Source organism: Tinamus guttatus, unplaced genomic scaffold (genome assembly GCF_059628265.1).
Source record: "Tinamus guttatus ecotype Peru unplaced genomic scaffold, ASM5962826v1 Tinamus_guttatus_pri_ptg000650l, whole genome shotgun sequence".
Classification (NCBI taxonomy): domain Eukaryota; kingdom Metazoa; phylum Chordata; class Aves; order Tinamiformes; family Tinamidae; genus Tinamus; species Tinamus guttatus.
The window spans coordinates 388920-416331 of NW_028289184.1; the positions used below are offsets into that span (position 1 = coordinate 388920).

Consider the following 27412-nt stretch of genomic DNA (forward strand, 5'->3'; position numbering starts at 1 on the left):
GCCTCCGAGAGTGCACAGAAAAGGAAGGAAAAGATGTTACCAAGCAGCTGAATTGCTTCTGCATCGGTTTTTACCACAGAGGAAGTTTTAGGCCCTGGCCCCAGGCCTGTCTTTGCTGATAAGGGGGCTGCTGAAAGCTAGGCTTTAGAAGTCTTGTTCTTTTGGTGCCTTTATACTGATTTTAATTCAGTCTCTCAGGCTGACTGATCTACCCAAGAGAATTTTAGCTTCAATGTGAGTTTGACATGAGTATTTGCATGCTTCCTTTTCTCCCTAGAAAAGAAAAAAAATCCTTCTTCTAGGAATACATTTCTTTTCCAAGAATAGCAATAACTGTATTGCATTCTGTAAATATATTAATTAAAGAAAAAAATCAAGGCTGGAGGGCAGAATACCCTGCTCGCGCGGAGCACAGGGCTTGGCAGGGAGTGCTCGCTGTAGTGCTCGCTATGCCAGGGAGAGCTGGAGGCTCCGGCAGCTCCTCCTGTGGCCAGGCGGGCAGCTGGGAAGGGCTGGGGCAGAGGCAGAACTGGGGTGTTCCCAAACCTGCACCACGAATTCAGTTGGCAGTTCATGATTTATTATACAACCCCAAACTGTGCATGAGGTGTCCTTTAGTGAAGGTATAAGATGTTTATTGCCAGATGTCCAATGAGCTCCTAACCATTTTAGGAGCCCTAAACCTACTGCAATTCCGTACTTAGCAGGCTTAAAGGTCAGCTACCTGAGAGAAAATAAGAAAGAGGGTGGTGGTCCCCTCCCCTTGCTCCATGTTCCTGGGGAGGCAGCTGAAAAGGGCTTAGAAAGGCAGGAGGGGGCACGTATCCACTGCCCATGGGCCTGGTGCCCCCTGGACAGCCTCAACAAAGTGGCATAAGCTGAATTAGTGCACATGTGAGGGCCCGGTCAGCTGCGCCAATCCTCCTGGTGCCCCGTACGCATGGAGGCAGCGCCGCAGCCGCCCTGCGTGAGTCGTGGTCACCGTGTTCAGATCTGCAGCACGATTCCCTGCAGCCGGGCCCAGGGCTCAGCTTCTGGGGCAGCAATGGGCTCTGCCTGCGGCTTCCATGGAGCCAGGGCCAGGCTGAAGGCCCCTCATGTGCCAAAGCACTCAGATTCAGCAAGGCTGAACTTTCACTGGAGGCTTTTTCTTTCCAGTATCAGTGCTGTGGCCTGTCCTGTCTTTGATCCCAGCCCTACAGGCCAGGATGCTCCTAGGGACCGGGAGAGCAGCGTGCGGTCCTGCGCTGCCCTCAGCTCTCCTGGCTGAAGCACTGGCGCCCACTTCAGAGAGGGCAGGAGTGGCTGTCCCGGGGCAGTGGCCAAGCAGCGGGTCCTGCTCTCAGCTGTTCTTCCTCCACTTCCCCTTCTCGGCCGGGCCCTTCTCCCGCGGCGCCTGGTCCGTCAGCAGCAGGTAGGAGCTGATGGTGTCACGCAAGCCCAGGCTGATGGGCGAGTCCTCCTCTGGCAGTGCCATGGCCTCGGGCAACAGCGCGGCGCTGGTGCGGGAGGAGAAGGGGCCGTCAGCTGCGGCAGCAGGACAGAGCTGAGTGCCGCCCCCACTAGCTGCACCTACCTGTCCAGCCGGTCCCAGTCCAGAGCCGGCTTCTTGACAGCCAGTGGCGGAGGCAGGCGCCGGGCTGGGGCCGGACGCCCCCCAGCCACGTGGCAGGGCTCCTTGAGGAGGCAGCAGAGACCGTCCCCGCACTCTGCACGGGGTGCCAATGGCATCAAGAGGGTTTCTGCCCCTAGCCGCCCGCCTTGCGCCCTGGAGCCAGATGCGACACTGGGCCCTGGGGGCACCTGGGTGCTCGACCCTGCCCGCCCGGCCAAGGAGCTGGGGATGATTGGAGGCCCTGTCCCCTGCAGAGGCTGCAGGCGCTGGACGGAGCCTCTGCCCTCAACTCCAAGTGCTGGGGTGCAGGCGCATGGGCTCACGCCACCCCCGCCTCCGCTCGGGCCGTCCCCATGTGGCTATGGAGTCACTGGGCCCAAAGAGGGTAGGAGAACTTGGGCACGATGCTGCACCCAGTGCATGCGCCAAGCAGGGCAGCGGGGTCTGGGCTCTGCGCGGCGCGCGGGGCCCTACCCGAGTAGTAGTCAACCAGGTCATGCAGGCTGGGGAAGGTGAGCCGGGGCGAGATGTAGAGCCAGCCGTTCTCCAGGCGCTGGATGCGGTAGTGGTTGACTGCGTCCCAGGAGCCATGCTCGGAGCGCCGCACTGACAGTGAGTAGCAGCCTGCACGGCAGTGTGGCTCAGCACTGCCAGTGGGGCTGTCACACAGTGGAGCAGCCGTCCGCCCCGCGGCTGGTGCCAGCCCCGTCCCCAAGCCCTGGAAACCGGGGGCGGTGGCGCTGCGGTGTCCCCGGGAGGGACCTCGCAGCAAGTGGCTCAGAGCGCTGCACCCCTGGCTGGGGTGGCCAAGGGCCAGGTGGCAGCATGGGACACCCCGAACCCGCCCCGACCCGACGTCAGCGCAGAGTGCCATTGTGCCCTGTTGCGGGCTCCCTCACAGGGCGCTGCCCTCCTGGGGACAGCGGCTTCCCCGAGCCCAGGCACCCAGCATTGCACGCACCGGAGTGCCTCCCTTTCATCCCTAAATCTGATGCTTTGCAGTTCACTGCTTAACCAAAAGCTGCAGGAAACATTCTTCTTTCTGAGGCCCCAGCGGTGGAGGAAGAGGCTCGGCACGAAGTGCAGAAGAGGGGGTTCTCAAGAAACGGCCGCACGGGGCCAGCTGCCACCTCGCCAGGTGTGCCCGGTGGCGGATAAGGGCCATCCCACAGGTGCTGTTGCGACTTCCGGGGCAACGTGGAGAGGAAACGCGCGGGGTAGGATGTGAAACAGGGATGCGGCACCGATGCATGGGGCTGGGACATGGGCACCGGGCGAGACCTGGCTGGCGCCTGCAGCGGTGCAGGGGCTGCAGGGCCATCAGAGATGCCCCTGTGCTGCTCCCGACAGCTGCCTGTCCCCAGTGCGGTGGTACCGCAGCTGCTCCTGCCGTCACGAAGCGGCTCCCTGCTCCGCCTGAAGCAGAAGGCCCTGAAGCAGCCCCCGGACTTCAGTGCCAGCTCTGGCCCAACCAGCAGCAGCCCTGCTTCAGCTGCTGCTGGTGGCTGCACCATCCCCCAGGAGGGCCTGGCCGCGTGGGGTCCTGGAGCGGAAGGTGCAGGCCAAGTCCCAGGGTGGGGAAGGCCGTGCAGCTCCCTGCGGTCCTGCTGCTCTCGTGGGGACAGACAGGGCTGCCCCGGCCGTGTGGGCCCTCACCTTTCCTGGTCTGGCTCTCTCTTATCAGGAATGACCCGCTGCAGTTGCCAGGCCGGAGCAGCAGCTCTTCTGCCTTCTCCCGACTGATCCCCTCGTACAGCCACCTGCAAACATCGCTGGCAGAGGGTCATGGGGCTGCAAGGGGCCCCTGGGCTGCGCAAAGCGCAGAGGGATGGAGATGGCGCTGCCCGTGTGGGGCTGCAGCGGCTCTCAGGCCATTCTGCACCGCAGGGCCTGGGCAGGGGCAGGGACCGCAGGGGCAATGCACTTGAGTGAGGAGGATCCCACTGCCCCTTCCCCAACAGTTTCCTGTGACACAGCCCTGGACTCCTGGCTTGGCTGCCCTGAGTGCTGCAGCCCCTTTCCAGGCACCTACCTGTGCCAGACCTTGGCCACATAGCTGCTGGGGATGTGGCACTGCCGGCCGGACACCGCGGACACCACCAGCCACCACTCGCCATCCCTGCGGGAAAGGAGGCCAGGACATTCTGCGGGCCAAGGCCAGCAGGGGCTGCGGGAGCCGGGCGCCCGTTGAGCTGCGCTGCAGTGCAGGGACTCACTCAGAGAGGACGCGGAGCTGCTCCCCCATCCTCACGACAGGAGCGGCCTCCCCGCCGCAGGGGAAGTCACACGTGGCCAGGGCCAGGAAGCTGCCAGGAGCTGTGGGGAGCAGTGGGGGCTGCAACGCAGCCGCCCGGGCCTGGGGTGGCGCCGGGGCTGCGCGCCGGCCCCGGAGCCGCCAGCAGCACTTACCTGCAAGCGGGGGCTCGGGGGGCTGCATGGGGCTGCCGGGTGGCCTCTCCCGGCTGGGCTGGCTGCCCATGGTGGGGAGTCAGCACCTTCCACCGGCCGCCAGCCTCTGACCCCACGGGCTGCAAGGGACAGTGAAGGTCAGGCCTGGCCCTGGCGCAAAGTGGAGCGGAGTGGGGGGAACAGGGCCAAGTGGGGTCAGGGCCTTGGCCACCTGCTTGCTGCTCCCGGGCACCAGTGACTGGGGCAAAGCAGCGATGTGAAGAGGCAGCTCCCCAGGGAGCCCTTTGAGGAAACCACCCGGCCTGCGGGGCAGCTGCCGCCAGTGGCAGCAGAAGGGAGCGGTGCCTCCCCTGGGCCGGGGCTGTCCCCAGTCACGGTGCTCCCCCCGCTCCCTGGCCTCCCTGCATCCCCCCACACCCCGGTCTCCCTGTGTCCCCTGTTCCAGTCATCCCAGGGCAGCCCAGGCGCAGGGTGCTCTCTGCTCACCCCCGCAGCCGGTGGCCATGAGGTGCCTGGAGGTCACTGGGACCCACTCCCTCCCCCAGTGTCCCCTACCTTGGGAGAGGAGCTGGACGGCTGCCCTGGGCGGCGGTGAATCTCACTTACCTGCTGCTCGGCGCAGCCAGCATCGTGCAGGAGTTGTCAGAGCCAGGCGGGTGCCGTTGAGGTGGTGCTGCGGCAGGAACTGGGTGGGTCCCAGAGGTGCCGCGGGTTCCTGGGGCGGCAGGCTGGGTGTCTGCAGCGCAGGGGGTGTCTCCTGTGCAGGGCAGCCCCTCTCTGCAGCTCACACCGGCTGCTTCCCCGTTCCCATCGTCAAAGCCTGGATGTTCTCAGGTGCTGGCACTGCTGCCGCCGTGGGGGCTGCATGAGGCTGTGGAGAGCCCAGAGGCGCCGAGCGCTTCCTGTGACGTGTGCGGCGGCGGGCGAGCGCCCAGCGGGGGAACGTGGCTCACGGGCTCACAAAATGGTCCTTCAGGAGCGCCAGAGACTGTGCCAATCCCAACAGGCATTGAACAGGGATCTCTGCCCAGGCTCCTCAATGGCTTTGGATGGACTCAGGCCCCAACCCGGCCATTCTGTTGAGCCACGGGGCTGTCTGCAGTGCTGTGGGCTCCCCCACACCAGTCTGGGAACGATAAGCCTGGGACAATTCTCCAAAGTGGTTTCATCCCCCTCATTTTAGGGGCCTGCATGGCAACTCGATCGCCAGCATGGCTCTGCTAACCCACAGAGACTCTCTCTCATCCTAGCATGCGGCTAATGCCACCTCCCAGCTCAGCTCTGTGTGTCTGCCAATTCCTAGTGACGCTCCTGGGGCGGTTGTTGCTGCTGCCCCATGGTGCTGGGCAGCGTGTTGGCTCCGCAGGGTCTTGCACGGTGCCTTGCAGCCCTCACCCCTCCGCAGGACCCACAGGGGTTTTCAAGCACTGAGCTGGGCCGCAGGGGTGCAGAAGGCCGGAGGCTGCTGCAGGGCCCTAAGCTGCTGCGAACGTGCTTGCAAAACCGAACCCCGGGCCACCTCCCCGATGTGAGCTGGGGGCAGTGGCGCACCCTGTCCCTGGCTGCATGAGCAGTGGCCAGGGCTGCTGGCTTCCCTCCCGCCCGGGCATCTGCTCACTGCCCTGGCAGCACCGCAGCCACAGAGTGGGGATGAAACCAGCAGCCCCACAAGGTCTGCAGCAGTCCCCGCGGCTGTGCAGCGCCTGGCCCTGGTGTCGGCCACCTGCACTGCCCGGGACGCGTCACCCTGGGGTCCCCAGCGCTGCAGCCCGTGGAGGGGCTGGCGCTCAGGGCCTGTTGCGCGGCCTCCGCTTCCTGCTGTGCCTCTGCCCAGACCACACGCGGAGGCTGAACATCCTGCTGCTCTTTTCATGCTTCTTTTTTTTGTGACTTGCTGGACAGTCAGAAGCCACCGCGATGGGACGAGGTGCGCGCTGGAAAACAACTGCTAATGCAAAAGCAGCAGCCAGCCAGGCCCCATGACGCACGTGAGGTTTTGGAGGCCTCCGTGTGCTGCTCGTCCTGTGTCTGCTGCAGCCAAGGGCAGTGCAGGCTGCGTGTCCCAAGGAGACCGACAGGGCTGCTCTGGCAGGACATGAGCAGGACGCAGCGCCCTCAGGTCACTGCCCGGTGCCGGTGGCACTGGCTGCGGTGGTTTTGTCAGCTCAAGCACCTCAGATACAAGGGACAGGGCGAGCAGGAGACTTCAAAGCAAGTCACAGCAAAGGTCTCCGGCAGGTGTTTGGGGGTTAATCTGAGGCAGATACTGTGAAGAGGGGCTGCTGAGGGCCATAGTCCACCCGTCTGCGCAACACTAGGCTAGCTGGGCTGCTCCAGGCGCTCACCCAGGCCGGGGGCCACAACCCTATTCTTGGAAGTATCACTGGACGGTGGGTTTCTGCGTAGCATTCGGCACCTGCCAGCACAACAGGAAAAGCCCACGAGCAGCATCGCTCCAGGAACTTCAGGCCACAGCGAGAACCACCTCGCTTCCGTCAGTGGCTTGGGAGAGCACAGAGCCGAGTGCAGGGAGGATGGCGCTGTGGTGCTGAAGAAAATGATTTGGAAAATGCCAGTGGTTGGGCGTTCGCGTGCGTTGCCTAATCCCAAGGTTTTGAGCAACTGAGAATGATGTCCTAAGAGCTTGGGAGCCCTGGGAAGTGCCACCTCCCTCCAACTGGTTCTGCACCTCTCCCAGGCTGAGCCCGGCCCGGCCCTGCTCCCAGCCTGAAGGGGAAGGTCTGGAGAGCAGAGTGCTTTGCCCAGGCTGACTCTACCCACCAGTGCTGCCTGTCATGGTGCAGGGAGGCAACAATGCGGCCAGCTCAAACAGCAGCAGGATGAGGGCCCGGCCCGCAGGCCAAAGCACAGCACCATTCGGTAGCCTAGGGGTGCCCAGCTCTGCGCAGGGATCTTTTAGCCAGCAAAGCATTTTGTCTGTAAGACTAGGTGGTCTCCAGCGGCCCCTTCTGCCCTCAGTCATTCTGTGTTCGTTCTGTGGTTAAATTCAGAGCAATCGCTCCCAGCTTGGATTCCGCTTTCATGTTTGATACTCATTTTTCTCCCTGGAGGAGGACTTTGAGTCATGAAACACCCCAAGTGCTGCCTTCAGTGCAAATCCTGCTTTCCTTGTGCCTTGGCACCACCATGGCTATAAAAACCCTCCCAGTCACCACCCTCTTCCCGGTGCTGAAGTCCCTGGTGTTCCCTTGTGGGAGCCTCCGTGCCAAGAGCTGGGGGTCGCCGTCTGGAAGGAGTTGCTGTCCGCAGCGGTGCTGAGCACCCAGCAGCTCCTCTTGTGTTGCTCATTCATTTCACTGTCATTTCTGCTGTTGGGGGCGGGGGGTCACCTTCCCTTTGGTCTGTTTCTGTATTTTCCTAAGGGAACCTGGGGAAAAATCCTGGGTATCTTTATGTGTTGCTGCTTCTTTTTGTAGTTAACTGCCAGTAAAACCCTGCCCCCATATACAGGGTGTGGTTTTTTTTTTTTTTTTTTTTTTTTTTTTTCTCTTTTGCATTGTTGGCTTTGCATCCAGCAACAACAATAAATAAATCTAATGGTCTGGTCTCTTTAACCTGCCCTCTGCAGACTCTTGTCTTCTCTAGCCCCAAATTTACATGTTTGGTCATTTAATAATTTTGTTATTCATTTATACAATTAACCCCTTTTTTTCCCCCCACTTTTTCTCATCCCTCACGTTCCAATTTCTGAAGTCACCTGCTGCAGTGACCGCTCTTGCACCGAGATTTGTTGAAGGTCTAGCAAGGCAGGAGGTGCTGGAGCCCAGCCTCTAGGGTGCAGTAGCAGGACTGGGGTTAATTTAGAACCAACAAATTAACCCTTCTTGAATCCCAAGTAGCTTATGGTGAATGCAAGAGGATGGAGAGCAGAAATCTGAAAGCAAAACCTGGATCTGAAAAGCAGAAGGTGAAAATGCTGTTGTAGCAAGCACACAGCTGCTCTGCGTCGCTCCATGCGCGCCAGGGGAAGCCGCGGTCATGTGTGCCAGCAGCAGCCCAGGCTGCTCCGGGGACTGCAGCCCTTCCATAGCAATGCTCCTGCTCAGTGCCCTGCGCTATTTCCAAATGACCCTCTGCATTTCCATGTCACGCCAGCTGCCTTCTGACAGGGTTTAGGAGCAAACGCCGTAGTTAGTCCAGCAAAACGTGCTTGTGCAGAACACAGCTTGCCACAGCAAACTCCTCATGCTCTCCCCTCTCCCTGGACAATTTTCAGCTCTTTCTCTCCCTTGCGGCAAACCTTGTGCACAAGCACGCACGCTCTGCCGAGCTGGCACTTCGGTTTGGCTTTAGCAGAGCCCAGCCCTGCGAGGCCATGGAACAGCCTCCTCTGGGGCCACCACGTGCCCTGGGCAGCCTGGCAGCATCTGCTCCCGCGCTTGCAAAGGGGCCTCAGGGAAGAGGTGGTCAATGCCACCCATTCCCTGGGAAATGGTTCACCATGAATGCTGAAACCAGCAGCAGTGCCAGGTCAGCCCAGCAGAAACCACACAAGCAGACCAGGTAACAATGAGACTCAGTTATAGCTTTATTTAATAACCGGTACAAAGTCTCGCTCCAGCAGGGCCTCCGAGTCCCATTCCCTACCTGCAGTGGAGCGGAACCTGAGCGTGACCCTCAGCGGAGCCGGCTCGCAGCGAGGCAGGGCTGCTCCACAGTCGAGAGGATGTTTTGCTCATCTGCCAAGAGGCCTGTGTGAGCCTGGCCACTGGTCCCTTTTCTCCCATTTAACAGCTACACCCCAGCAGGTGGCAGGCAGGTGCCCCGGATGCACCAGCTGCACGAGGGCAGCGGGATGGAGAGTTGATGACAACAGTGAGTGGTACTTGCAGGCAGGCGCGCTGCTCGCGCTCACGGCCCTGCCCGCCTTTGCTGCTCCCGCTTTGGGCTCAGCGAATGTTTCCATGGCCGCCCTGCCAGGGAGGATGGCAGCGGGTGGCAGGGCTGACAGCACGGGGGATTTCTGCATCTCCATGTGCCAGGGGGCACCACTGCCTATTTCACCACCTACTTGATGTTAAAGCTTCACTGGGGAAGAGATGGGCTCCTAACGAGCAGCAGGAACTCGGGGTTATCCTGCCTGCATCCGGCGCTCCTGCACAAGCTGCCGCAGGAGCTCCCAGTGGCTCAGCAGAGGCAGCCTGGCAGCCAGGGCTGCTGCTGTTCATCCCTTGGGCTCTGCTGATAGGGCACCTTGGTTAGGCTAACTTGCTAATGGTCTTGCCCTTTCCAGAGGCTCCGGTAAGAAACTCCTCTGCTCCTGCTTAATGCACATACACGATGGGAGCCCAAGAGCGTGTCTGACTGCTCCTCCTCCCCAGAGCCCGCCGGTGGCTCCACGCGCTCCCCGGGAGAGCCCTGCCTGCCTCCCATGGTCGGAGCGCCCACCCTCGCAGCCCAGCTTTCCCGCGGCCGCCACACACACCGCACCACGCGGGTCCTTTAGCAGAAGCACAACTAGGAAGCAATTCTAAACCTCACAAAGCCACAGAAATTATATTTAAATGAAAGGGGGAGACAATGGCTGTTGTCTGGATTGATATACAGCACAGACAGAGGTGGTTTCAGCATGTACAGTAACGTGACTTACTAGGACTGCAGAATGTTAATGACATTTAAAGGGGCTCTGATGCCAAGGGCATACAGAAGGGACCAAAGTAATGTCAAGTACAGACTACCAGGGAGGTGGCAGCTCAGATGGGCATGCACAAGTTAGAGAGAACAGTTAATGCCAGCAGGATGAAATGCTAGATTCTGAGTAGGTTCAGTGGGGGCAACTGGAGTTGTCTGAATCCAGAAGAAGGGCTCCTGCTTAACAGGACACTTCCATGGTCTGCGGTGCTTCCTGGAGATCCATGGCGTCCGGGGTGCCCACGCTGCCTTCGCCGTGGGTGCTGGTGTGCGAGCGGCTGCGGACGCTCTCCCCAGAGCCCACGCTGGAGGAGGAGTGGGTGCGCGAGCGGATCAGCCTCGTCATGCTGGCTGCTGGCACTGCAAGGAGAGCACAGGGAGGCCTTAGCAGGGAGGACGCGCTCGGGTGCAGAGCAAGAATCACAGGCACTCACGTGTGTGTCGCTGGGTGAGCCCAAAAGAGCTGTACCCTCGGGAAGAAAACTCACTACTCACTGCCGAAATTTAGATTTTTGCACGACTAAAGCAACATGTTTAAGGCCCCATTTCAAAAGGTCCAAGGTGAACAAATGCCAGAGGTGTAACTGAACATTTGCAAGTGCAGTCACAGTGGGTGTCTGTGCAGACCAAGGCAGCTGTTGTACAGATGACCTTTTGAAAGTTAGTCTCTTGGCTCTAAAAAAACCAGAGAGCTGAAAACATGCACAATCAACAGAATACAAATGAAAGGTGAAAAACCATAGCATACACAGTGTACAATGGATCAGTCTAGCCCATAGCAGGTCAGCAGGACATGCTGAGACAGAGCAGTGCACCCGAAGAATCATTCAGCTCAGGACACAGACTTGGGCCAAGCTCGACGCACAGATCAAGGTACCTGACTCAGTGCTTAGGCGGCTGAGCTGCACATAAGGGACTGGAAACAACATGAGACAAGAAGGGATGAATACAGGAAAGAGCCAATTAGTTGCAGAGCGCGACCAGCGCCGGCACCGCTCCTGGCCCCAGCTACCTGCCCTTCCGCTCGCGGCTCGCACCTCGCAGCGGCGCTGCCAGAGGCTCCTCGGACGCATCCCAGGGGATGCGGAGCTGACTTGGCCTCCCCAGTGCCTCCCCAGCTGGGAAGGGCAGTGCCCGTGGTGACCCTGCCTCCCCACTGCACTCACATTCTCCTCAGGCAGGGGAGTTGGGGCACACTCTGCACTTCCAGACACTGGACATCTATCTGTGAGTGTGTCCCTGAGGTGACAGGGCAGCTTTCTGCTGCAAGGCAGTGCCTTTTACAGCAGCATAGCAGGGCCAACTGCTGCAGCCCACGTTCAGAAGTAACCAGAACAGACCTTGGGGAAGAGGCTTCTCCCTTCCTAGGAGTCACAGGCTACGACCTGCTCCTCTCTCGCTCCCCTGCTCTGAGGAAGGAGGCCTTGCTGGGCCACACTCAGCAGCTCTGGCAGCCTTTCCCGCAGAAGGGAGGAAAGTCGCTCTCTCTGGGACTAGCTACTAATCGGGAAGTGGAAAATGAGTCCTCTTCTTCTTCCAGCACTGCACGTCCCATTGGCAAGAGATCTGAATCCCAAAGTCCTGCTGAGGCCTTTGCTCTGATGACAGCTCTTGTCAACTCTATTAACACCAGAGACAGGACAGTGACACTTAAACATAGAAATGCCCCAGTCTGCAGGGTGAGGGAGCCCTTCTCAGCTGCAGGATCAGGCTCCTTTGTCCAGCAGGAGCTCAGGCTGTTGTGCTCAGGTCACTAAACCCAGCCCATGGAAAAGGATCATTTCTCCGGAGCCCTGAACTCACCATTTGCCAAAGCCCCTCCACCAGGTGCAGGCCATAAGCTGGGGGGAGTGTCGCAGCTGCCACAGCGGCTACACTTAGTTGTTAAGCAGCCACATGAGCGGATCCCTCCTGCAATGCCAGCTTTGGAAGATTCACCCATGAGAAGGGAGTTCCTAGCCCTGGCAGGCAAGCTGAGGAGCTGTGCCGAGGTGCCCACCTTGCAGGCAGGCTTGGTTCAGTGCAGCAAGGTCTCCTCATGCAGCCTGCGAGGTCCTGGAGCTCAGCCCCACGCGCTCTGCACGCGCACGGAGCGAGCAGGGCGTGCACTGCAGCACGGCACAGCGCCCTGGGCTGGCACAGTGCCTCTGAGTCACACAGCTCTGCCCTGCAGCGGCGGGCAGCCAGGCCGAGACACCACGGAGCCCCAGGGCAGGGAGAAGGGAGAGAACAGCTCCCATGCAACACCTGACTCCAGCTGCAGCACTCCACTTCCTTTCCCTCCGCAGGGGGAGGTAGCAGCAGCCAGCACAGAATTACTGTCTCCAGGGGCACGCTCTGCCCACTGCGACAAACAAGGACTTGCAATATTTTACCAGCCACAGCAAGCAGAAAGGGGCTCACCCCTCTGGCCTCAGGATTAAACATACATCAGGGAACACCACAGGTTTGCTAACACTTCTTAGCACATCAGCTGGTTTGCTAGGGTAGATGGATCTCCTGGCAACCACACTAACTCACAGGTGGGGACACAGATGTCAATGGGCTCAGATGGACCAGAAAGGCTGAATTCCCCCACACCAACCCTGTTTCAAAACAGAAAATCGTAGTTGTCACTTACTGTAGCCCATTCCCTGCACAAAGTACTTGAAGGCCTCAGTCAGCTTCCCAGGCTGGGGACAGAGAAGATGAGGTTTAGTAGGAGCAGGGCAGGATGGTTTATACAACACAGTTCAGCTGAGCACTTCTTACCTGCACCACCTGGGGTAGGCCCCCGCAGTCTGCCATCTGCAACAGGAATGAGAGGCACGTTGAGCCATCCTTCCCCGCTGACGTCCCCATCCCAGGAGGGCAGCAGCTCTGTCCGCCGCACGCGGCGGAGGGAGCAGGCAGGGCACGGGCTGCCCATCTGCCACCGCAACCCCAGGGCAAAGCAAGACCTCAGGATGTATCGCCCTGCCAGTGGCTGCTGCTGAAGGCACCCAGCACCTTGGGGGCTGCATTACCAAGCCAGGTCATGTCAGAACCCAGAAAAAACCCTCCTGAAACACCTTGCTGTTCTCCCCAAACCTCGTGTTTCACCCTTCGGTGCAGTAGCTGCCTGGCTTAGTCCCACATCAAGAGCCGAGGATGGGATGGACCAGTCTGAAGCTAGAAAAAGTGACTTTTTGCTGCCAGACACCAGTGTGGGGACAGAGTAACTGCCACTTCACAACAGGTTTCCTGCCATTTGCTGGTTGAAGACAATAGAGAACTGGTCTTAAAGCAGGGAATCAGGGAACCTCTCACAAAAATCTCTGTTCTCCTGAGCCTGTCTCCATGCAGGAGAGGACATAGCCCTGAGGGACAGTGCAAAAGCATCTAAAAGCTAAATGGAGGGCCAGCACCTACATGGAGGTGGCCTCAGAGGCAGACTGGAATGATTTTGCAATGGCAGTTACCTTCAGAAGGGTGGTCTTGGTTGGGTCCAGCCGCGAATTGCATTCAACCTAAAATCAGAGGAGAAAAGGGGCATCATTCAGAAAGCCTCGAGTGGGATACAGCATTGGGCAGGGGCTGCAGAGCAGGCTGTGACGGTCCTCACCACGGGCTGCTTCTACGGAACTGGGAAGGACTGAGCAAAGATGTAGGCACCATATAGGAAGAGTGACTGGAAGATGCAAGGATGAAGGGCAGGTGGTCCTGTCCAAGGGGACCTGCAGCGACAGCGTCACTGCTCTGAGAGATGGGGCTGTCACCTCAAAGGAGGTGTCCCAGGCTTGGGATACCAGGTTACCTTGCAGTGAAACACTGGACAGCTGCACTGGAGGGACGACTTCAGTGCAATGCAGGCACGGAGAAAGAGCACGTAGTGCCGTGGGGAGGCATGGGGCACGGCCACCTCTCCTCCGTGCACCCACCACACTCAGGCAACCTCAAGGGCCACGGCCTCATCAGCAGGGCACGTTACCGTGACCTGGAAACCCAGGCAGCCAGATGGGCAAGCCAGGCTCCAGAGAGACAAATCCCCTCCGCAGTTGTGGACTGGGAATCGGCAAGAACCCCCAGGGGTATTTTGCCAGCAAAATCAGAACCTGGCAGCCTCCTCCGACGTGCAGATTTTGTAGGTGGAACAGAAGACTGCCTAGCAGTCAGTGGGCCATAACCAGGCAAAGCCCCACAGCAGTTCTCCAGGCACAGCTCCCAGGCCCAAGCTGCTCCCTTGGGAGTCTCCTGTACCCTTCCACAGTTTCCTGAGGAAACTCATTTCATATACAAAACCCTGCTCACTGCATGGACTGGAGGGCAGAAGGCAGAGCCACCCCACAGCACCGCATCTGCAGCCGTGCTGGGAGGAAAGTGGGGGCTGCAGAGACTAGAGCAGGGAGGGGAAGCTGCTGGGTGCTGCCTGCCCTCCCTGTGAGGCCCTTCTTTGGCAGAGCTCTGCTCTCAGGGGTTAGATTTACACTGCTACCAAGGCAGCCTCAGCACAAGAGCAAGAGAACAGGAATTCCTGGCTTGAAGATGGAAGTCCAAGCTGCAGCCTGGCAGATCTCAGGGAAGGACACGGCTGCTGAAGGGGGCCTGTGCACCACTCCCTGAGCAAGGTGCTTGGGCGCAAGGACTCACCCCGGAACTGCCCTGCAGGGCCACTGGGATCCTGAGCCTTGCCTTTCCCACCCGTGGCCAATGGTTATCAACAGCCAAGTGACAGGGAGCAGCTTTGGACACACGGGCACATTTTGGGACTAGTTCTGGGCAAGACCCAAGCACCTGGGTAAGGCGAGTCTGCTGAAGGTTTGGTGGCGCTGATGCCTGCAGGTAGAGCACATATATACTCACCACGGCCTCCACCGCCGGGGAGCTGTCACCAACCACAAGCAAGGCAGGGCACCTGCCAAAACCCAGCGGGGACAAGTTACTCAGAGTGCCTCCACACACCAACCCCTGGCCAAAGCTCAGCAGCGCTCAGCACAGCCTCCCCCGCCACCACAGCATGGCACTTCGCTGCACCAGACCCTCCTGCAGCGTTTGCACAGGCAGCTGCACCAGCCCTCTTGCCCACGAGTGACCACTGCTGCTGCACGAGCGTGTTCAATGATGTGCTCAGAGCTGAAAGGAGCAACAGGCTGTGTTCTCGTGAACGAATGTCTCCACGTCAGGAATCTAACCACATCCAGCGGTGTTTCATGCCCGCCGAGGCTGGCTACCAGCCAGCACTGTATTTCAACTTCAATTTTAGAAACAAATACAAGCTGTGCCAAGAATATATTGAAAAATGCCATGATATTAAAGCCTCTGTTGACAATCTATGCCTTAATAATCATTTGGCATGTGCATTGGTAACTCTAGTGGAACAGTTAACATTTAACCTGTAAAACATCTCCAGAAGGCCATTGGCTAAGTGGCCATGAATTTAGAATATTTATTTACAGGCAAAGGCAAGAAAGCATCATACTAGAGCCCCACACACTTCTGTGTGCTGCTCAAATGGCAAGAATTCCCCTAGAGAGTCTGAGGCGCAGAGCAGAGTCAGTGAACTTCCTCTGAGAACGGGGAGCCTGGGAGGCACAGAGCCTACCAGCACAGAGACCCCAACTTGTACAGACAATACTTGGGGGCTTGACAGGCGTCTGTGAACCCCTTCAGTGGACAGTCAAGTGCTCTGTGGCTTAGAGCTGCCTGCAAGACAGACAGCAGCACTTTTGCTGCTGTAGGTGTCAGAGAAATTGCTTTGCCTGGAGGCTAAACCAAATCTGAATGCCAGATTCTTCCTGTGTTCAGAGCAAGGGGAAAAATCCCCGCTGTTAGTCCAGCCAATACCTAGCAGGTTCTGCTGTGCGTACCTAAGAACACGTCCCGGGGCTGGCAGGAGCAGCAGTGCATGCAGTTGCCAAGGAGTGAGCAGCAGTGTTTGTGCTCTCTGCACAGCCTGGCTCAGGCGTCCTGCCTCACTGCAGCTCCCAGGCTCCACGGCCTCCATGTGCTTTGTGGTGCTTTGCCCCTTGGGCTCCCTTGCTTGCAGCCTAAACCTCTATGCTTTTAACTCCTCTTGCTGATGGCCACCAATTCCCTCTCCAATGCCTGCTCCTTCTCGGGTACGCCCTCCCCTCCACATACACTATCCCCTCTCACATAAATGAGTCTCTGCTGAAGCAGGGCTCTCCCACGCTCCACAGACCTGCACTGCCATCTCTGGCAGATACACAGGTAATTTTGGGAAGTGGAGGATGGCCTGTGGTGACAAACAAAAACCTGCCTCCCTAAAACCATCGCTCTAGGTTGATCTAGGAACATTTTTGGTTATCACACCTCAACATGAAAGGGGTTAATGACAAATACTCAGCAATCAACCGCCAGCCAGCGCAGCACATTGCAGTGTGGTGTCTGGCAGGATACACCTGGCTCCCATCACCCTGCTCTCAGGAGAGCCCTGGCACATTCTCACTAGCATCACTGCAAAGCACCGCTCGGCCCTGCTGAGCTGCCGGCAGCGCATCAACACCGGGCACTGCATGTACAGCCTTTCCAGTGCTGCCACAGCGCTTCGAGCAGCATTTCTACAGAAGGGACTTCCCAGCATTGCACTGGTATATACGTTAATTCGCGGTCACTTACTTGAGTGTTTTTGCTGTATTTTCATTGATGCCGAGAACTGGTCTCTCAATTTCCAGGTCTTTACGGCTAGAAGACAAAGTAGAACAATTTTCCATCAAACCAAGAGAGAAAACTGATTACAGTGGGGCATTCAAAATCCAACTGTGTGCTAACTGGCACCTGCGCAACAGGTTATCACCCTCTGTGTGGTGCCACGAGCAGAAACGGCTGGAGAGCTGCAGCGGTCACCATCAGAAAATGGGATCTCTGCACCGTGTTCAGAGAGAAGCTCGGGTGAATTCTCAAAGGTGCATCCCAGCATGAGGCAGAGCTTGGCTAGGCATAATGGCTGAGAACTAAGCTGGTATAAGATCATTCAGAATAATGCGCAAGGTCACAAACTACTGAGCAGGTAAGTTTCTGTCCCGCTCCCTCTTGCCATTAGCTCTCTTTGTCCTTGGCACCCAGGGAATGGCAGGGAGGGAACGGGCACAATCCTGATCCCAGCGGCACAAAGATGTTCCTTACCTGTTGTATGAGGTGAGGAACAGCTGAAGGTTGTCTTGGTTAATGTCCTGTGCAATATGCAGCCTGTATGTCTGGATCAAATCTAGATTTGCTTGCAGTTCCTCCTGTCAGAAGGAGGAAACAGAAGAATTGAAAGATAAGGAACAGTGGCTTTTTTACATGTAAAATTATGCAGAAGAAATGATCGTCATAAAAATACTGGTTCCACATACATCATTCACCCTGGTGAACAATAATGCACAGGACAAAGTCCCCAAGCTACATTAGCAGCTAGGCTACACTATATGTATCCACAACACGATGCTTGAGTGCAATCCAGAGTAATATGACTGTATCTTTACAAACTGTAGGCCATATGATGCCTCTGGGTATAAAGTTATCATTCGGATGGTGGTCTGTTGGCTCCAGAGCCTCACTAATGCTTATACAGCCAAATTCTTTCGGCTATACAGTTTTCCATTTAGGATTGTCAATAAAGAAGCAAAGCTTTATAGGCAAGCCCCAAGATCAGGATGAAAGTCTCATTCCATCATCCTTTCTATGAAGAAACTACATTCTGAATTAAGAGAAAGAAAAGGAAATGCAAGAAAATAAGGAAGAGGCCCAAAGGCGGGACGAGAACAGCATGTGCTCTAGGCAGCAGGAAGCTCCGGGACCCCCTCCAGAGCTGATGGGCGATGTTACCCGAAGGCTCCAGGTCAGGGACTATCTGCTACAAATCACACACCACATGCACAAGGCACAAACCCTTCCACTGCCCCGGCAGCTTGCTGGATGGGAGCTAGCAAATTCCAGAGAGAAAGTTTGGCTGCAGCACCAGGCACTCGGGAAGTGCTGATTTGCCCCTACTGAAACCGAGATGGAAGAGGATGAGGACAGCGCTGCAGCCCCGCATGTGGGGACACACACACACACACACACAAACACTCATCCGCCGGTGGAGCCCTGGCACGGCGGGGCTCCAGCAGCAGCTCCGCATGGCTACACAGCTATAGAGGACCACGAGCCACCTGCTCGTGCAGCCAGCCGGCCAGCAGCACCAGGAGAGCATTTCTGCAGCACCAGAATCAGGGATTCTGCTCGCTCCCCAGAGCCGCAGCGTGGAGAGGACGGTGCAGGCACTGCTCCCTCACGTCCGCACGGCTCCGCAACGCGCGGATGCAGCGCCCAGCTGTGGCAGCCCTTGCTTGGTGGATTAGAGCTCCTTCAGAGCAAGTGCATACAAGAGCAGTCCCTTGAGCAGTAACACGGGCTGTAACGGCTGCTGGTTACTCACGTGGCCGAAGTGGTGTGCCAAGACAATGTCCACTATGTTGGTTGTCCAGCCTGAAAACTGAAGAGGAACCATGAATGAGCAGGAGGGAGAAGAACTGGAAAATGCTGTTTCATTGCAAATTCTAGATCAACTCCTCAGATTAATGATAATGAGGAAAACTATTCAAAGGACATTACAAAATAAATGTCTTTTTTGGGGGAGGAGGGTGGTGCATGGGTGGGCAAATCTCCTAAGCAGCCCATGCAAGCTCTCCAGAAACTTGGAATCATTAATAACTCCTATTAAGTGTCTGGAATAACAGAATGATTAAAAGATCCATTCAACCTCAGCCAAAGGGGGCCTGCAAGCACAGCCACTAATTCAGAGGAAAAGTGAATACTCAGCAGCTCCTTATCTGCCTCTGCACAGTCACACCCACACCCGCTCCCGCTGCAGAAGCTGCACTACATCCAGACTGAGGAAACAGCAGGGATGGCAGTTTTGGCCATAAACTGATGAATGCCTGTACTCTGTCCTTTCTCTTCTTACTCTACATACTGTTCATTAAGCAGGAGATGCACAGGGAGAGGAACATCTCACCTTGGATGCTGCCCAGTCGATCCAGCCCTTCGCACACGGGTCAATGTTAATGAGCACAAGTCCTTCCACCAAGTCTGGGTGCCCGAGCTGCAGGGAGAGCACAGGCACGCTGAGCAGGACGGCACAGCGGAGCCAGGGCCGGCGTGGCGTCCGCAGGGCTTCCTGCAAGGCCACGCCTTCAGCAGTGGGCTGCTCCAGGCCGGCTGCGGCAGCCTCCTCAGAGCAGAGCAGAAGCAGCCTCCAGCCAGGCCCAGCTCCCTGGAAGGGCCGCGCTGGCGCGGAGGGAGCCACTGCTCACACGGCACCCGTGGCTGAGCGGGCCTCAGCAGAGACTGCTGTGGGCCCAGGAGCTGCTGCAGCTCAGCAGTCCCCGCTCAGACCTCATGTACCATAGGACTGTAAGCAGGGACTTTGTCTGCTCCACTTTGGCTAGGCAGTACTCAAATTCCTGTGCCCCAAGAGCACCTCCTTCTGCACCCTGAGGACAGGACAGTCTTCCCTTAGTGGAGACCTCTGCATCCCTGTGACAGAACCCAGAGAAAGGGATCCGTCCCATCCCGAAGGCCTCGTAGCAGTGGAGAGCTGCCAGGCCATGGCATGCCTGGCTCCAACACCTCCACACAACACCTCGATTCACAGCCCCTCATGGTCAAGGCACTGACAGAAGGGATGCCCCAGGTTTGGGCATCATCCAAAGAACACAAGGGCAGCACACCCACCCTGTGGTCCTTTCAGGTCCCCATCTGTTTGGGACAACCACAGCAACATCAAAAGCTCCTGAGAAGTCATCCCATCTCTCCTGGGTCCACATGCTTTCAGCTTGCATTTCCCACCTGGCATGGACCCCTGAACTGTTTCCATAACAAGCTGTGGAGGCTGCCGTAATGACACGAGTTGTGCTTCTAGGCACTAAACTCGAAGACCAAACCAAACACAAAGCTTTAGGCCAGCAGTGGATATCAACACTGACTGCACGGAAGGGCTGTGCTGGGGCTCTGCCCCGCGTGCTGTGCACCACAGCGGATCGGAGCGCAGCCCCACATACACTTCACGGAGCTGATCTAGTGACCTCCTCTTTACTAAGGCTGCTAATTGCACAAGATTCACAGGACAAGGAGCAGAGCAACCACCCGCCGCCGGGACTCCCCTCGGCTCTCTGCCCAAACACAACATTGACTAGAGGAAATGGGAACCCCAGAACTTGTTGGAGGAGGGGTAGCTGTGAGATGCCCAAGTGGCCGCCAGCAGCTCCATGTGCTCCTCCTGAGAATGTCCCTGAAATATTCAGGAGGTTGCTAGGAGCTGCACGGTGTTCACTGACTTCACATGCTTATACACCCTCTGCAAGAGAGAAATGTATAATTGATTAAGAACGCAAAGCTATCACCTTCCTCTCTACGGGAGGAGTATGAGATCCCCTTTCCAGCCAGTGGGAAAGCACATTCCCCATCTCCCTGCAGTGCTGGGTCACAGCACCACATGAATTATTTGGTGTCACAAACACTGGAATCAGCACACAATAACACTGCCAGGGGATGTGAGCCGTGCACAGCTTCAGTTTCTTCTACAAATCCATAACTGTTCTCAGCCTGGATACCCCCAGCAGCCAGGATGGAGCTCTGCTGACTCACAGACAGCGGTCTCAACCCTCCCACGTCTACCTCACAGCATCTTTGGCTGCTCCAGTTTAACCATCTGGATGGGAAGCAGCTCTCGGGGCCCCTGCTTGCCTGCTGTAATTACTGCTGCTTTGCCTGTGCCTCACAAACGATCAGTGGGAGACGGGAGCTCGTCCAGGTCACAACACAAGGGAATGAAGACACTTACCGCAAACCTGCTGAGGACATAAGCACCAGCTCCCAGGCCAATCCCAATGATGCTTCTCAGGCTGAAACACAGGCATTTCACAATCAGCAAGGCTATCTCAAGCTCACAGCCGAAGCACCCCAGAGGCAAAACCTTTCCCCTTTCTGCATCCGTCTGTTCACTTATGGCTCATTTTGAAAACGGTCCAGCAGTGATGCAGCAGCCATAAACTGTCTCAAGGGGCAGAAAATGTTGCCAGCACAAGAACCAGACAGGGTTACTTGGGTTAGGAGGTGCTCAAGCCTCTTGAGACAACTCCACGAGCATAGGAGATGTTGCAAGCAGAGATACAGGGAGGTGCAGGAATGGCTCTAACCAGTTGCTCACCCTGTTTCCTTTCAGGACTTACTTCAGGTGTGTCAGAACAGCAGGGAGCATTTCAGCCAGTTCATCCATACTGGGATACTGGTACCTGAAAGTCAAGCAAAGCAGAAATTAAAGCACCTCCAAACAGAGCTCATCAGAGGTTACCCCCAAGTTCTACCCCAGGGCAGGAGGAACTAGGAGCACATGCCAGGCATGTGTACAGTACTAACTGTGCTATGACATTACAGCCCAGCCTGCAGCAGGGCTCACACCCTAGCAGCAAGAGGACAAGAGCTCCTGAGTCAGAATGCTGCTGCCGGCAGTCGCCGCTAGCAAGGGCCTAGCCCAGGCCGAGCCCAGGTCGGGCCCAGGCCGCAGGAGGGCTCCCTGGTGGCCCCAGCAGCCTCCTCTCCTTCCCACCTGCTCTGCTCCAAGGCGCCTCCCGCCCAGCTCCGCCTGAGTCTCCCACGGGCAGACGGATGCACCCACGTCTGGGACTGCAGGGAATGTCCGGAGTTCTTACCCAGATGGGAACGGGGGGGCTCCTTCCTGTTGCCCGGGTGCATCCACGTGGCACACAGCAAAATGCTGGGTGATCTCTTGCATGTCCTCAAAGTTAAAAAACGCATTGAAACAGGATTTGTCTGCAAGAGGAAAGCGAGACGCTCACTAAGATCCCCTGCAGGCACTGGGGCCCAAATCCCCGTGAGGCTGACACTGCTGCATGGCCGAGCCGTGGGTGCTGGGGGCTGCACGGCTCCCAGCAGAGCACCCAGCAGCCGCAGGGCTGGCAGCCCAGACAAGCGACGGCCCCAGACGCAGGCCCAGCACCGCGGGGCCTTGCGGGCGCTGGACCCCCTCGGAGCGTCCTGGGGGCACCTGTGTGAGCACAGCAGCAACCTGGGCTGAGAAGACCTGCGGGAAGAGCTGCTGAGGGGCTGCTGCCCTAGGAGCACTACAGCAGCCTGCTGGCAGGGACCTCTCACCTGCCCAGCCTCCGTGGGAAGAGATGCTTGGTGGCACCTCATGGTGACCAGCTGCGTCACACAGTGCGGCAGGGCAGCTGGAGCCACCGCGGCCCAGCCCTGCTCCTGAGGGCTGTGGGACACAGGAACGCGCCAGGCGCGCTCTCAAGCAGCCCTGTCCCTAAAGGAGCTGCCTCATTTCAGCTCCAGGCCAGGCCAGCTGGTGCCCACACTCGAGTGAAGGTACCGCGAACAACAATTTATTGGGAATCTTGCTTAAAACTGGCCTTTCACACACTCTGCAAGCAGACCTGGCTAAGGACACATCAAAAGCTTACGGTTGAGGCCGATGTCATGGTACGTGAGGATGACGGGTCTGTTCCCCTTTGGAATGCCCCGCATGGTGACGTGGACCACTCCAAACGCTGTCTCAATGTCATGTTCCTGCAGAGAGAGAAGCAGCAATGCCACCACTACATGTGCTGGCTGGGCTGCAGGGCGGCGTAGCCAAGGGCCAGCAGCAAAAGCCTCACGCGCATTTTCCATCTCCTTCCCTATCCCAATAGGATGGCTCCCCGCTTGGCCATGGTCACAGCTGACCACAAGTCTTCTTTCCAAAGAGCCCCCGGGCGCTCCGTGGCCTCCCAGCAGCCGAGCAGAGCCGAGTGGAGCTGCCTGGGCCTGGGCGCACGTGAGCGCCAGCACCGCCTCAGCAGCCGCAGCGCTGCCCCCGGGCCTCTGCCTGCTCTGCCGCTCTCGGGGCCATGTGGCCAGGGCGGCGCCGGCTGCAGCTCGCCTCCAGCCCGACCTGGCACGCCAGGGAGTTCTGAGTCACTGTCTGTACCATAGAAGACCTTCCTGCTGCTGCCAGATTTGGTAACACGATAGTAAAAACACCCGTGGGCCCCTCTGGCACCTGCACAGACACCGCAGGTTGCGCCGGTTTCCAGCCAGGGCTCTGCAGAGCAGCATGTAGAAACGATGGGAAACAATGGGAAACGATGGGAAACGACGGGCTTCACAGGCGCTCGCTGCCAGGCTACGTGCTTCCTCCCAGCAGTTTACCGAGAGTGCTTTGCATGGGGCACAAGGGATCGAGAGGAGCCCTAGGCACAGCCCTGCCATGCAGGCAGCACCAGCTCGGAGGGATGGAAACAGGGAGCGCCATGAGCGCAGGGGCCCGGCGCAGCGCGGCTGCACGCACGGGTGACTGCAGAGGCTGCCGGCATGCAGGGCTGCGGCGCCGCCACTCCCGCCCTACCTGCAGGAATCCAGGGAGACGAATGTTGCCGTTTGCTCATCTTGCCCCTTCCTCCCCCTACTGTCTTCTCAATGTTAAAAAAAAGGAATCTATTTAGGGAATTTGCTCTTGGTTGAGCCTGAAGACAGAACATTGTAACCTCAAACGTATTTTTTACTAGATTATACAAAGTGTGTGAATGTACAAAACACTGTCTTTTCCAGTAACTTGTGCTTAGAGCAGTACAGAACAGCTTGAAGCACCTGGCTTGCAGCACACAGAAACCCATCTCCCCCTTCTCTGGAGATCCCCGAGCGCTCGCTGTGGGTCAGCTGCATTCACCTCTTCTACTGACAGATCCTCCTCTCTCCCTTCTTCCCGGGGGCTCCGAAGCCTCCTTCCTTCCCCGCAGAAGTGTCCCAACAGGAGCAAGCTGCCATGGCCACATCATCCAAGGCGGCCTGAAGCCTCCTCTCCACTTGGCTTTGAAGGATCCTCAGAGAAAGAGGCAGCAATTTCTCTGTGGTGCTGATCACCCCTGGCTGCGCTCTTCTCCTCCAAGCAGCGGGGCCTTCCTTGCGCCTTTCTACTAAAATGCACACGTGGAAGAAACCAGGAGTCCCTGGAAAGCAAAAGCTGCTGACTGCACCAAGCGCCGGTTGCTCAGCCCCAGTCAGCGCGCTGCTCTCGGCACTTGTCGGGTCAGCAGGCGCTAGCGAGTCCTTCAGCAAGAGGTGGCCAAGTCGCGCGGCACATACGGACCCCGCGAAGAGCCAGCAGCCCTGGCGCAGCCCAGGCTGCCTACCGGCTTCGTGCCACGGAAAGCGGGTGTCTGCCAGCAAGGGCTGCTGCTGGTCCCTTCCATAAGCAGCTTTAACTACTGCTGGCACTGGCCGCTGACCTGGCAGGAAACTATCCAGCTTGCCCTTTCTTTCCCTTTTTATTTATCTTTTCAATCCTACTTTGCTCATTTCTGCCTGTCTCTCAAGCGCTGGCGGCGGCTCCAGGGCGCGGGGCGCTGGGAGCAGTAACCCTGCCCGGGGCGCACGGCTGCGTCGCAAGGACTCACCCGTCTCATAAACCTGCTCCTCCCAAGGGCTGTCGCGTGTTAGCTGCAGCAAGCAAAAGGTCAGCTATCAAAACAGGAGCACGAAACCCCACCAGAGCAAGCAGCAAGAGCAGCACGGAAACCAAAAAGCAGCTGATGACATAGTAAAAAAATATATACGTATAGTATCAGCAGTGCAATGTCTTTTCTGGAATTATCTTCAAGCTGACTATTAGTGTAAACGTGCACTTCCACTAGGAGGAAGACTTAGACAAGGCACCAGCAGCAAAACTCCCACCTCTCCTCAGACCGTTGACTCAAGCAGCTCAGGGCGCTTCCCATGCATTTGCTGCATGCTGCATTTTTGTGTGCTGAAAAGCTGAGCTTGGGGTGAGCTCTCTACACGGGAAGGAAAAAAGTTGCCTTGAGCTAAGGAGTAGTCATTCCTCTCCCACTTACTTCTGGCTTTACGCACTGGGCAAAGTGACATTCTGGGAAATCAGGGCTTACTGAGAAGATGTTTCTGAAGGCCCAAGAAGCCCCCGCACCCGTGCGGCCGGCCGGCCCCTGGCTCACCCCGCACTGGCATTAGCACTCCTGCAGCTGCCCGCTTCCTTGCGGGATTTTTCACTTCTCCATACCCTGCCTCCCACCAGCAACATCTAGAGTCCCTTTAATCCTGTTCACAATCACATCAGGGCAACATCCCATTAAGTCGAATCTCATCAGCAAAAGTTACACAGAAACTTCTATTTAAACCAAGAGATGCCTTAGTACAGTTTAAACCTATTCCATCCTGAATTAAGCCCAAATAAGTCATTCAACTAAAGTAAATGCCCACAGAGGAGAGAATACAACTTGAGAAAACCCAGCTTCCACAGCCCTTAGTAACACGCTGAAAGATTTAGGATGCTACCAACTTCTTACTCTGGCCCACGGAGTGGCTCCCTTCTTCCCTAGTGGTACAGCCGTAGAGCCGCGAGCGACGGGCGCTTCTTGTCTTGCTAGTCCCCTGACAAGTTGGGAATCCTCCTCCCTCAGCTGCTTTCCCCAACTAAATCCTTTCGCCTTTAGAAAGGGGGGTTGGAGCTCCAGAGCACAAGCAGCAGGCCTGGCTGCGTAGAGCCACCCACCACAGCCCCACGCTGACCTCCTCGCAGTTCCTTGGCAGGTTCGGCTCAGTTTTACCCCTAAGTCCCCTTCATGTTTCCCAGTGCCAGGGAACTTGATTTCCTCTGTAACCTGCCCGGTAGTTTTAGGGCTTTTATCTTGATCTGTGATTGCAAAGGACAAAAGTGTTGTCAGGTGTCATAAAGTTACGATTTCCCTGTCACCCACTGCTCTCCAAAACAGCTCTCCCAGATACCGAAGCCGAGGGATAGCACGAGGCAGATGCTGGATATAGAGCTTAGGTATCAGGCTTATGATGGCAACACCAGTGATCCTCTAACCTGGCAAGATGCAATCACTTCCCTAATTGCCCAGGAAAGGCAGAACAGGCCATTACTTGGCGAGCGGGTTATGAACACGGAGCAGGTAACGCGGTTGCCACAGCGTGGGGGGCCGCGGGGGAGCGAAGGGCACTGGAGGCCGCGCTCTCCCGCACGCGCCCCGGCCTGAGCGGCCGCCTGCCTCCTCCTCCTCCCCGGCCCACGGCTCAGGGACGGCTCCTGCCCGCGCTGGTATTCCCGGACACCGTTTCCTTCGCTTCCCTTCTCCAGCCAGGCTTCAACACGCTGCGTCATGTGGCTTGTGAGGACATTCAAGGCTGGTTACCTCGCTGCCGCCTAACACCAGCTACGGTCTGAAGAGCGATCGGGTTTGGAGCGAAGGCAGCAGCAATGGGAGAAGGCAGGCGAGGGAGACGCGGCCAGGAGGCAGCTGCACTTTTATCAAACACGTGTTCTGCAAAATAAGCGAGCTGACGGCAAGAGAAGGTGGCGATCAACTCTTTGGTTTTGAGTTGCTTGATAATACTTAATTTTCGCTTGAGGGCTGGAAACTTTATCAGCGGTTTCTCTAAAGAGATTGTATCTTTTACACTTGGTGGTACAGCAGGTGAAAACACCAGCAGCTGCAGACACTGCTGCAGATAGGAACTGTGCGAGCGGTGGCAGCTCCGCTCTCAGCATGGGACTGGACGCGTGTCCTGCACGCGCAGCTGCTGCTCACGGTGAAACCCGGGGCTGGAGAGTGTCGCCCCAGGCAGCGGCAGCTCCCTGGGGCGTGCGCACCAGGACACGGCGCAGGCGGCTGGAGCCCCGCTCTGCAGCTGGGCACCAAGGCGCCGTCCAGCCCACGAGCCTTGAGCGGAGCTTCTGGAGCAACGAAACAGCTGCTACGTCCTGCTGCTTCCTCACCCGCCGTCCTGGTAATGGGCTTGCTCCCACTCCGCTTCCTAACCCTTTGCAGTGTGTGCGGCAGAGGTGCAGCCTCACCCTCAGGAGTCGCTGCGACGTTCTCTCCGTGCACACCCGCTCGCAGGAGTCGAAGTCTACCAGCGCACGGGGCATGGAACAACAGCTTCTTCTTGCCCCACCTCACACCTGTGTTTTATGCGAGATCCCAGTTTTGGAAGATGGGGAACAACCAACCCCCTTTCCCAAGTCCTGGGCAGCGACGGCCTGTTGAGACCTTATTCGTGTTCCCGAGCTGATGCCTTCAGGCCTGCGTGGCCGCTCCTGCTTCGGCTGCCTCTGTTCCCCATGCTGGTGTTCGCCCGAGCTGCTCTCCCAGCAGCGCCCTGGCCGGTTGTCCGTCCATCCGTCTGCATGGCGCCGAGGCCGTGGGGCTGCCCTGCACCCCACCGCAGCACGAGGACCTTGCTTTGTTCGCTGGTCCCCACTCGCAACAACTGATTTTTCTTGCTGAAAGCTCTGAGGCCACAGCTGACAGTTTCACTCCTCTCTCATAACTTTAAGGTCTTACTCCTCTGGGTTATCATCAGCCCCAATGGGGCCCTTTCACGCCCCGCTGAAGGACTGGTTTACTCAATGCACATACTGTATATTTATCCGGAGGCGGATGAAGTTGATGATTCCAGCAACACCTTTTTCAGGCCCATAAGAACAGGTTAAAGCAGCACGGGTCACAGCACAGATCTCTTCGGTACTCCACTAGTGACCTCAAACTACTGCGAAAATGATTGGCATTTCATAGATTAAATTTATTTTAATTTATTTTTAATCGATATTTTATCTATGACAGACATTGCCTTCATTGATACGGTTACTGCTTTACCCTACTGCTGTGGCAGTGGAGCATCCCCTTCCACAGTGGTCACAACTATTCTCATCTTGATGCAGTGGCCACAGCTATTCTTACCTCGATTTATTTTCTCATCTTTGCCAGT

At 57.4% G+C, this 27412-nt stretch overlaps 2 protein-coding genes across 2 annotated transcripts in view; both read right to left on the minus strand.

Annotated features, from left to right (window-relative positions):
• Positions 1-1342: 1342 nt before the first annotated feature.
• SLA2 (Src like adaptor 2) lies at positions 1343-4094 on the minus strand. Its single transcript, XM_088536066.1, has 7 exons — positions 4076-4094; positions 3832-4000; positions 3648-3734; positions 3272-3375; positions 2090-2239; positions 1577-1793; positions 1343-1499 (listed from the first exon to the last, which is right to left on the minus strand). The coding sequence occupies exons 1-7, from the start codon at positions 4092-4094 to the stop codon at positions 1343-1345; spliced, it is 903 nt and encodes a 300-aa protein (XP_088392192.1).
• A 5419-nt stretch (positions 4095-9513) lies between these two features.
• The window catches only part of NDRG3 (NDRG family member 3), a 51990-nt gene continuing 34091 nt past the window's right edge, over positions 9514-27412 (minus strand). The window contains exons 4-17 of the mRNA XM_088536068.1: positions 22111-22216; positions 21331-21451; positions 20851-20913; positions 20463-20523; positions 18636-18722; positions 18057-18113; positions 16781-16884; positions 16274-16339; positions 14498-14549; positions 13117-13164; positions 12428-12463; positions 12297-12348; positions 10554-10592; positions 9514-10036 (exon numbers count right to left, since the gene is read on the minus strand). Of these exons, the coding sequence (XP_088392194.1) occupies positions 9858-10036; positions 10554-10592; positions 12297-12348; positions 12428-12463; positions 13117-13164; positions 14498-14549; positions 16274-16339; positions 16781-16884; positions 18057-18113; positions 18636-18722; positions 20463-20523; positions 20851-20913; positions 21331-21451; positions 22111-22216 (1071 nt within the window). The 3' untranslated portion in view covers positions 9514-9857. The remainder of the gene's footprint in view (positions 10037-10553; positions 10593-12296; positions 12349-12427; positions 12464-13116; positions 13165-14497; positions 14550-16273; positions 16340-16780; positions 16885-18056; positions 18114-18635; positions 18723-20462; positions 20524-20850; positions 20914-21330; positions 21452-22110; positions 22217-27412) is intronic.